The 10119-nt window shown below is 53.2% G+C and overlaps 1 protein-coding gene and 1 long non-coding RNA gene across 2 annotated transcripts in view; one reads left to right on the top strand and one right to left on the bottom strand.

Annotated features, from left to right (window-relative positions):
- LOC106727343 overlaps window positions 1-2344 on the top strand; it is a 2817-nt gene extending 473 nt beyond the window's left edge. Inside the window, exons 2-3 of the long non-coding RNA XR_001363507.1 lie at window positions 299-521; window positions 2142-2344. This is a non-coding gene — a long non-coding RNA (uncharacterized LOC106727343). The remainder of the gene's footprint in view (window positions 1-298; window positions 522-2141) is intronic.
- Window positions 2345-4051: 1707 nt separating this feature from the next.
- Window positions 4052-10113, bottom strand: KIAA2013 (KIAA2013 ortholog). The gene is made up of 3 exons (XM_005873482.2): window positions 9615-10113; window positions 6070-6923; window positions 4052-4725 (listed from the first exon to the last, which is right to left on the bottom strand). Exons 1-3 carry the CDS (start codon window positions 9691-9693, stop codon window positions 4708-4710), a joined length of 951 nt encoding a protein of 316 aa, XP_005873544.2. The 5' UTR covers window positions 9694-10113; the 3' UTR covers window positions 4052-4707.
- Window positions 10114-10119: the final 6 nt, after the last annotated feature.

Here is a 10119-nt window from a genome sequence, read left to right on the forward strand (position 1 = left end):
GCTAACAAGTGGTGTTAAAAAACAGACTGAGGTTTCACAAGTGGTTGTGCGGCTCACTTGTTAGTGCTGAGCAGGTGAGACTAAACATAAAGCCGTTGCTTATTAGTCTTTATTTGGACGCTAAGCAGAGTTTGCAAACTGGTTACACCAGGGACAGAGCGTGTTTCTAATCTGACCTGTCATTTACCCACGGAAAGGGGCTCCCGCGGAGCTCCCGGACGCCCGGTGCAACAGCGCTGCTGTAAGAAACGAAAACGAGGTCACGAAGTCCAGAGTCTTGTACGAAAAATGTTTACAGGTTGGAGATCACCAACCGGCGAACGCGCTCCCGGGCGTCGCGTGGGTGGGGCCTGGCTCCGACATTGGCTACGTACAGAACCTGCTGCGCTGACCTTAGATAAAACTTCTTAAATTTATTTGAAGATGATTCTTAGGCATATCTACCCACAAACATTTTTCAAGGAGGTACATACCAGGCGAGTCCTAGCACCTTTCCAACTCTGATAAGTGTTGCACGTATTGTAAGTTTCCACTGCTTTTTAAATAACTTTTTACATTTTTGAAGTTTTCCTATAACATGTTATAAGTGTTGTTTTTCTGATCATGTAATTTAGCCTTAAAACTAGAACTGGATCATTTGTTAAAAACAGGAATGAGAAAGACATTTGATGATGTTTATAATGTATTTGATAAAACGCAGCGCGGGAAGTTAATTTTTTTTTTCGCCAATCCCATTGGCCAGAACTTAGTTTCTTTCTTTCTTTCTTTTTTTAATTAATATTTTTATTGATTTCAGAGAGGAAGGGAAGAGAGATATAGAAACATCAATGATGAGAATCATTGATCAGCTGCCTCCTGCACGCCCCCTACTGGGGATCAAGCCTGCAACCCGGACATGTGACCTTGACCGGAATTGAGCCCAGGACTTTTCAGTCCACAGGCCTGATGCTCTATTCACTGAATCAAACAGGCTGGGGCCAGAACTTAGTTTCTTGACCCCACCTAGCTGCAAGGCAGGCTGGGAAATGTAGTCTTTCTTCTAGGCAGCCATGAAGCCTGCCATGGTGTGAGAATACCGGGGAAGAAAACTAGTAGTACCTGCCCCAGGAAAGGCCGGAGGGAATCTATCACGAAGTTCCTTCCTTGGGCTCCATTTCTCAGCCTCCCACGCTGCTCTCTGTGGCCAGTTCTTGTGTACAGAATCATGAGCCCAAGCTCAGGGAGCCGGAGACAGGTACCCACAGTCCAGCCTGCTCCGTAGATCCCAAACACTATTCAAGTGATAAGATGGTATTATTCTTTCCTTCCCCCAGGCAAGCTGCTCCTCACATGACCGGCTCTGGTCAGTCAGAATCAAATGCCTGTAGCCAGTGCTTTCTTTGGGCTCTGAAGGCTGGGTGTGTGTCTAAAGCAGGGGTTTTTATCTTGTGTGTTGTTCACCTTTGGCAAAAACAGAACCCAGTGTAACGAGCACTCCAAGCCCCCAGATTACAGTCAACAATTCAAATGAAGCAGGTTTGCCCCAGCTGGTTTGGGGACTGAAGGGTCCTGGGTTCTATTCCGGTCAAGGGTACATGCCCAGGTTGTGGGCTTGATTCCCAGTAGGGGGTGTGCAGGAAGCAGCCAATCGATGATTCTCTCTCATCACTGATGTTTCTATCTCTCCCTCTCCCTCTCCCTCTCCCTCTCCCTCTCCCTCTCCCTTCCGCTCTGGAAAAAAAAAATATATATATATATATGATAAAATAAATAAATAAAGGAAGCAGGTTTCTTAGAGAAATGGCTGATCCCAGATATGGGCCAGGAACAGCTCCCAAGAGCCCAAGATGGTATCATTGGACCATCAGGAAGATTAAGATAAGAGTACCCCTAATTTCCTCTGGGAACCACTCCTCTCCTATTATTGTTCATTTTCAGTGGTTTGAGGTTGACGTCCCTGCCTAGCTCTGAGGAGGTGGCTTGAATGGCCTAATCTAATTACCATGCCCCTGGCAACCTGGAGTGATTGGCTCGGGGATGGGCCGTCCAATGGGAGGTGAGCCTGAGCACTTTGAATAGGAATGCTGGGACTCAGACTCTGCTGGCCTCGCTAGGAGGGCATCAGCCTTGCGATAGATAACTGGTCATTTTGTTACCACAAGGGCAGCCAAGCTGAGGATGGAAGCCCGTCTACCAGAAGCAAGAGATGCATCCTAGTGAAGTCACTTGAGTCTGGATCAAGCCATTCCTGAAGCTCCTACTGCACTACACTACATCGTTATGTGAATCAGTACTTTACCTTTTGTTTAAGCCAGTTATAATTAAGCTTTCTGTCACTTGCAACCCCTGAAGTCTTATTTGAAACACAAGGATTAAAGGGCAGAATGCGTACAAATGGAATTCAGCGAGCGTTCTCTAAACATCTGCCCTGTGCCAGGCCTTGTGCTAGTTTCTGGCTTCCCAGAGATGGTATAGCCACTGCCGTCCCAGAACTTAAGCACAGAGTAGAGGTTCGTCAGATGTAACTTTCCCCCCTTTGTCACGCAAAGGCCAACAGGCATGGCCTCCTAGGGGATTCTCAATGCACACTTACTGAAGCAAACAACGATCTGAAGCTTCCGCTGGCCCAAGTCCCAGGAACCAGGAGTGTCAGGCTGTAGGTAGCTTGTTCAGGTTGAGGCTGTTTGACTGGCAACACCCAGTAGCTGAGATGACCCCACCCTCCCTCGAGTCCTTTCTGCAGGGAGGGGAACTGCCCCACAGCCTGGGGTGATCAGCCCAATTGCCAGACCCCTAGCCAGACCTCAGAAGCTCAGGCCACTGCTGCTTCCAGAGAAGGGGGTCAAAAACAGGACCCCACCGTGCAGGTTATCTTGTTCTGAAGGTTTTTGAAGTCAGGCATCCTTTGAGAATCTGAGAGAAGCTACAGAACCTCTCCTCATAAAAATAAATAAAAATGCACATACATGTTGCAATTCCAGGGGTTACAGGCCCCTTGAAGCTACCTTATGAACTCAAGCAAGAAAGCTCTACGGTTCCCTCCTCATCTAAGGTCCTGTGAATCTCTGGATTCTTGGTTTGTTATCATCCCTGCAAAGTTCTGTTCCTTCACTGGAAGAACATGCTTGTCTTAGTCTGTGTGGGCTCCTGTAATACAACTAGAGGCCCGATGCACGGAATTCGTGCAGGAGTGGGCCTTCCTTCCCCCAGCTGCTGGCACCGGCTTCCTTCCAGCACCTGGCAGGCACCTGGGACCCGAGATTCCCTCGCAGCCCCAGCGTCCGGAAGGACATCTGATCTAATTAGTATATTACGCTTTTATTATTATAGATAGGCCAGGGGGCTTACAAATGACAGGAATGGATTTCTGGGTCATTGGCTTGCCCATTTTGGGGAGCAGAAACCACATGGGGTGCAGTTGGGTGTGGCAGAGGGTATGACATGCCCTCTAGTCATTGTATTTGCATTAAACCGGAAGCTGCTTGACCCAGGCTGGGGAGTGGGAGGTGTTTCTCAGCTCTGCACTACCCAGAGCGGGAGTGGAAGGTGCCCGGCCAGGGCTGCCAGGGCTGGCAGTAAAGCCTGGGCCTTGTTTACTCTGTCTCCTGGCCATCTGCCCTGGGCCCTTCAGCTCCTTGGCAAACACACCAGGTTCCCGGTGAGGGTCACAGCCTCCCAGGTGGGCCGCCACGCTCAGCTCAGTCCTTTGTGGACCAGCGGCAGCTGCATTCTCCTCCCCACAAAAGGAGGGTCAGATCTTAGTTAGGACACAGCCGGCAGAAGCCAGGGCAGGCAAACCTAGGCTATTTAGGGCAGGTAGGGGGACCGGGACTATAGCAGGGAAAGGACCAGGTGATGCTTGGACCAGCCCACTGGGCAGGACCACCCAGGGAGCCCCCAGGGGAGCAGAAAAATGACCGCCTCCACATCTGAGTGGATGCCTCTGAGAGGAGGAGGGGACGTGGGAAAAGAATTCCTATCGACACACGGGTGGGGGGGGGCGAGGTGGCTGGCCCTTCTGCTTCAGACACCACCCCAGTCTGGTGACCGAACCACACACAAACCGACCATGGAAGTTTGAAAGAGATTTATTTAAAAACAGAACAAAAGAAAGCTTTGGTATTTCAAAACCAACAATCAGCAATCACTAGAAAGTTAAACACTTCCCCTGAAGCCCAGAAATACAAAACACAGATCTCCACGGGCTCACTGGAAAGGGACTGTGCAAACCCGAGGGTGACCCGAGGCCCAAGCCCTCCCCTCAGGCCACCCCTGCGGCGAGCTCAGAAACCACCACCAAGAATCACTGTCTACAGTGGAAGAAAACGCCATCCAGCAAAATCTCAGCAATAAATTAAAAATTCAGTCAAGAAGGAACACATTAAATTAGGAAAAAGCCCACAATTTTTCCTAGACAAGTCTTTTCAAAAGAGGTCTAGGTCCTGGGCACAGGAAAGGGGGAATGTGGAAGGAGTGAGTTCAATTTCAAGTATTTTCCATATGGGTTCATTTTATTGAGTCGAAAGCTTACAAAAAGTCCACTGGCCCCTCCCCTCCCGCTCCCCAATGCGAACTCCTGACCATCCACACGCGCTTCTGCGTCACTGGTGTCCCCAACAAGGCACAAAAGGGTGGGTGCTTTCAAAGGATCCCTTGTTCGTAGCAGCAGGAGTGTCAGTGCTGGGTGTCTTGTGCAATTGGTGGCTGAAAGCAGGGCTGTTGGTTCACTCAGACACTGGGATCTTCCTGTTCAATTAACAAAACAAGTTGTTACTGCCCGCCGCCAACCCTGTGGACAGCTACAGGAATACTAAGGGAAGCCGGCCACGGAGACCGCCCTGGTGGCGCCCCAGCCGGGCTCTGACCTGGAGTGGCAGACAGCGCCCGGCCCAGGGAGCGGCTAGAACTACTATGGACCCGGTGGTCGGGGACTCCTTGGGCCGGTGCAGTGACCACCGCTCTGCTGTGGTGTGGCCAGCTCTAGCACAAGTCAACTGAGGGGCAGGGGGCAGTGCCCCATGAAGGCAGTTTGGCTTGTCCCCTGACTATGTGGGGAACCAAGGTGAACGGGTGTATGCCACTTTAAGAGCAGAGAAGCCCACCAACCAGCAGGGAAAAGCAGCCTGGTGCAAACAGAGGCTGCCACCCACGTGCAAACCGCAGCTGTTCTACTGCGGGCCCAGAGGCTCACCCACCAGATGGTGTCTGCACATTTCTTTTTGATCTGACTTTCAATTTGTTCTTCAAGCTTGAGGAGCTCAGACCTGCCTCCCACCCTTTTCCCACTCCTTCAGGTCGAATGCTCCTTCCTTCTCCAAGTCCCGGCCGCACAGCCCTCGGGGGAGGTGATGCGGCATTTCTCCTGCGTTGGTCCCTGGCCCTTTAACTACTTGAGAAGCAGACCTAGACCTTCATCTTCCTCTCTACTCTCAGTCGGAGAGGAGGGCGGGGCAACAAGCTCCCCCCTAGCGCTTCCTCCTGTGACTGCCAACAACAGACCCCCTCCTGGTCTCTCTCCCAGGAAATCCTGGTGGTGAGAAAGCAGACGACTGGCTGGGTGACAGGACAGGAGGCGGCCTCCCCTGAGACATCAATCCTGATGTCCTGAGATCTCGTCCAGGTACGAGCCCACAGCGACTGGGGTCAAAATCACGGCTCCACGGGCACAGCCGTCTGAGGAACTGAGGGGAATGGCCTTGTCTGTGCTGACAGATGACCCCCTGGCCCACAGTGAGGGCTGCCCGGGTGAGGATGGGGGTCCCACCAGCAGCTTAGACAGAGGCCTCAGGTTAATCTAGGGCTTTGCTGCAGTTATTTTCAGATGCTGAGATTCATCTGGGGTGGGGGGCGGGGGGAGACAGCTGCCAAGGTTGCTGGGAGGCCAGCGGGCTCATCCATCCGCAGCTGTCCCTTCCTATGGTCTCCTTTCAAAAGTCACTTTTTAATTTTAATGTCCTTTCAAAACATACTCGCTCCTGTCTATGAGTTAAAGGCTGAGGGCACTGGCTTAGAGGGCACCCCATGACTACCCAGGCCTCACCCCATCCTAGATCAGGACAGAATGCAAGGCCGGGGCCTCGGGCTTTATACCTTACTCCTGAAGAGGGGCTTGGCCCCAGGCCCACAGTACTCATTGTAGATGAGCTTGAAGAGGAAGAGGTGGAAGAGGGTGATGAGGGAGGCCACGCTGAACCAGAAGAGGAAGGGCAGCCCGGGGTCCTGCTGGGCCATGTGCTCGTCGTGGGCCAGGATGGCCTTGAGGTGCAGCGTGTGTCGCAGGTCCTGCAGGTGCGTGAGGTCGGTGGAGATGTAGAGCAGGGGCGTGATGGGCTGCGTCACCATGACTGGGAAGGTGTGGCCCTGGGGCGCCGAGGTCAGCTCCACGGGCTCCTCCAGGCAGCCCGCTTCGCAGGCGTAGATCTTGACGGGCTGGCCGTGGGACTCCACGGACACGTGCAGGTATGGCTTGCCCTCGGTGTCCGCGAGCACGGCCAGGTTGATGTGGTCGTTCTTGTAGCGGATGCCATGCAGGGCATAGCTGTTATGCAGCACTTCCGGGTCGGCCTGGAACTGGAGGTGGTTCTCGGTGAACTGCAGCCCCCCGAAGCTGAGCACCATGCCCTGCAGGATGCCTGGGGCGCCCACCTTCACCAGCCCCTTGCAGCCGCGCTTCTGCAGGGTCAGCTTCCACAGGTCGGAGAGCTGCAGGATCTGCTGGATGGAGGACAGCCGGCCCGGCCAGAGGTTCTCGGCATGCATGGTGGCGTGGCCACTGAAGCAGTGATCTTCATAGTTGAGCGTCGACTCCATCTGGTCTCGCTCCCTGTGGCTCAGGCTGGGGCTGAGCAGTGGGGCTGTTGAGCAGGACAGCATGTAATAGAGGGTCAGGTTCACGGTCAGGCCAGACGGGGTGTGGGCATCTGTGATCTTCTTCATTTCCACACCTGTAATGCCACCAAGATTGCACGTTAAGGAGGATGGCATGGTAGGAAATGGCGAGCACGAGCAGCAGAGACACAAAGTTTCTGTCCCGAGGGATGAAAATGGCAGATCCAGTTTCCCGGGAGTAAGACAGCGTCATCCTGCCTGGCTTCCTCACGTGACTGACTTGAGCCCTGTGGGCCCGAAACCTAAAATCTTATTAAAAGGCAGTGGCGCCTCCTGCCAGAGCCCCAAAGAGCACAGACAGAGCCAGACCTTGGCACCAACCATATGGAGTCAAGTAAAAAGTCCCACTCCAGGACACTGTCACTCACAGTGACAGCCCTGGCCAGCCCTGGGCTTCTCCACTCCATCATCTCTCTCTCCAGTCCTGTAGCTTTTTGAAATTTTTTATTGATTTTAGAGAGAGAGGAAGGGAGAAGGATATAGAAATATAAACATTGATCGGCTGCCCCCTGCACACTCCCTACTGGGGATCGAGCCCGAAACCCGGGCTTGTGCCCTGACTGGGAACTGATTCAGTCACCTCTTGGTTCACGAGTTGGCGCTCAACACAGAGCCACACTGGCCGGGGCCAGTCCTGTAGCTTTAACATCTGAACACAACATCTCCAAAATCTGTATGACCGACCGCTAGACCCAACCAGCGAACCGAACCGCCTGCTTGGTGTCTCCACCTGGATGACAGGCGTTTTTGAACCTGACATGGTTGAATTCTTCCAGCCCCAAGCCTATCCTTCCCTAAGTGGTCTCCAGACACCTGCTCAAGCCCTCCCCCCAAATTCAGGAGTCACCTTTGAGCTCTTCCTCCCCACAGCCAGTCCTTGGGAAGTCCTGGCAGCTCTACCTCTAAAGGTACCAGAATCTGCCCACTTCCATCTCCACAGTCACAACTCTGGCCCCAGCCACTCTCCTCTGTCACCTGGGCTCCTGCAACAACCCCTTATCTGGTCTCCATGCTCCACCTTTGCCCCCATACAGTCGATACTCTGCATACAGCAGCCACAGGGACCTTTAAAAACGTGCACCAGATGGTGGCTCTGCCCTGCTTTCCATCCCATTTACAATAAAATTCACCATCCTCACTAAGGCCTACAAGACCCTTTAGGATCTGGCCACTGCCAGCCTCCCCTGTCTGACACTCCCCCTCCCCCATTACTTCTCCCCCGCACCCGCTCCCTCAGGCTCACTACTTGCCAGCCACACTGGCCATTCAACCAAACTGGCTCCTGCCTCAGGGGCGATGGCCTGCTGGCCGGCTTCCTTGCTATTCAGGTCTCAGCTTCAGTGTTTCCTCCTCAGAGAGGCCTCCCTGACAACTGGAGCTAAACAGAGCCTGCCCCCTACTTCTACCTCCCGCTGCAGTCACCTCCAATCACGTATGTTTAACCTTTCTCCATAGTGCTTTTGATTCTAGAAAGCTATCTTTCTTATCTATTCAAATTTTCAATCTTCTAATGTTTGTCTTTCTCCCATCCAGAGTCTGAGCAAGCGCCATGAGCCAGGTGCTTTGCTCTGTCCACTCCTGTCTTCTCCAGGGAGAGCAGACCCTGGCAGAGGCACGCAGACACTTGTTGAATGAATTAAAGATTCCCTGGGCAACTACATATAAGGATCCAGACAACGAGACCCCTGCAAGCCAAAATCTCTCTCATCTAGAGCAGGACTTTTTTTTTCTTAAACAGTCAAGGGGGCCCTAACCGATTTGGCTCAGTGGATAGAGCGTTGGCCTGCGGACTGAAGGGTCCCAGGTTCGATTCCGGTCAAGGGCATGTGCCTTGGTTGTGGGCACATCCCCAGTGGGAGGTGTGCAGGAGGCAGCTGGTCGATGTTTCTCTCATCGATGTTTCTAACTCTCTGTCCCTCTTCCTCTCTGTACAAAATCAATAAAATATATTTAAAAAAAAAACAAAACAGTCAAGGAGGAAGAAGTTTCCCTTTGACAGAGCATCCCACCTGCTGGAAGAGGTCCCACTACCTCCTTGTGAAAAAAAAACTGCAGCCACAACAACTAGGACACCTCAGCCTCGAGGATGCCATGAAGCCGGTGCTTGTCACCAACCAGACTCCAGGGAATTGAGGAAAGAATCTGGGTGGGGGTTGACCAGGCCTCCCTCTGCCTGCCCTTTTTATCCTTTACAAATTGACCCTCTAAACCAGTGGTTCTCAACCTTCCTAATGCCGCGACCCTTTAATACAGTTCCTCATGCTGTGGTGACCCCCAATTTCATTGTTACAAATGGAACATAATTAAAGCATAGTGATTAATCACAACAACAATATGTCATAGTCTATGTGTTTTCTGATGGTCTTAGGCAACCCCTGTGAAAGGGTCGTTCGACCCCCAAAGGGTCTCGACCCACAAGTTGAGAACCGCTGCTCTAAACCATTTTGCTCAAATCAGGCCTCACCCACAAGGACAAAAAGATCTACCCATTACACTCATTCTTACATCAGAATCTCATTAAAGGCCTCTGAGGTGGGTGCTCCTGTTATTACTGAATACAAGTCCAGAAAGAGGAGGCTACTGGTCCAGGTCCCACAGACACTAAGTGATGGAGTAGGGTCAGCCCCAGGTCAAAGGCCACGCCCGAGGTTTGACCTCCGCGGACGCTGGAGGGGCATCTGCAGGGTGGACCGTGTTCACCCTGGTGCAAGGTGCGGACTATGAACCCAGCACTCGCCACGCCTCACCTGGGCTGAAGAGCTGGGCCCAGAGGCGCTGGTGGTCCTGCAGCAGCTCGGCGGCCGGCATCTCCAAGAGCTCCAGCATCTCCTTCCGCGCCAAGTCCTGGAGCACCTTGAGCTCCTTGGCGGCTTTGCTTTTGAGCGCCTGCGGGTTAACCGGCGCTGAGACATGCACCACCCACAGCACCGTCTCGTCCAGTTGCGTCTTGGGAGCCACTTGGAGCCGGTCCACTAGTTTCTTGGCGGCCACCACCACCAGGTGCACCTGCCCCGAGGGAAGGACCGGGGACAGGCCCGAGTAGAGAAGGAACTGGTGGTCTCCCACCTTCTCCAGGGTACTGGTGTAGGCCCTGGGGACCGGCCCGGCGGTGGGCCCCACAGTCTGCAGCGCGGCCACGCGCTCCGTGGGGTTGTTGAGCTGGATGCGCTGCAGATAGACGTGGGGTCGGCCCCGGTGCGCCAGGAAGTCCTCTTGCAGCAGCACGCAGTCGCGGCCGGACCCCGTGACAAG

The sequence above is a fragment of the Myotis brandtii genome, unplaced genomic scaffold, assembly GCF_000412655.1.
Source record: "Myotis brandtii unplaced genomic scaffold, ASM41265v1 scaffold410, whole genome shotgun sequence".
NCBI lineage: Eukaryota > Metazoa > Chordata > Mammalia > Chiroptera > Vespertilionidae > Myotis > Myotis brandtii.

Coding starts and splice junctions, on each gene's coding strand:
- KIAA2013 (XM_005873482.2), bottom strand. CDS start 9,693: ATGCTGGAGCTCTTGGAGATGCCGGCCGCCGAGCTGCTGCAGGACCAC. Junction 6,924..9,614: donor GGCCCAGCTCTTCAGCCCAG/GTGAGGCGTGGC, acceptor GTGGCATTACAG/GTGTGGAAATGAAGAAGATC.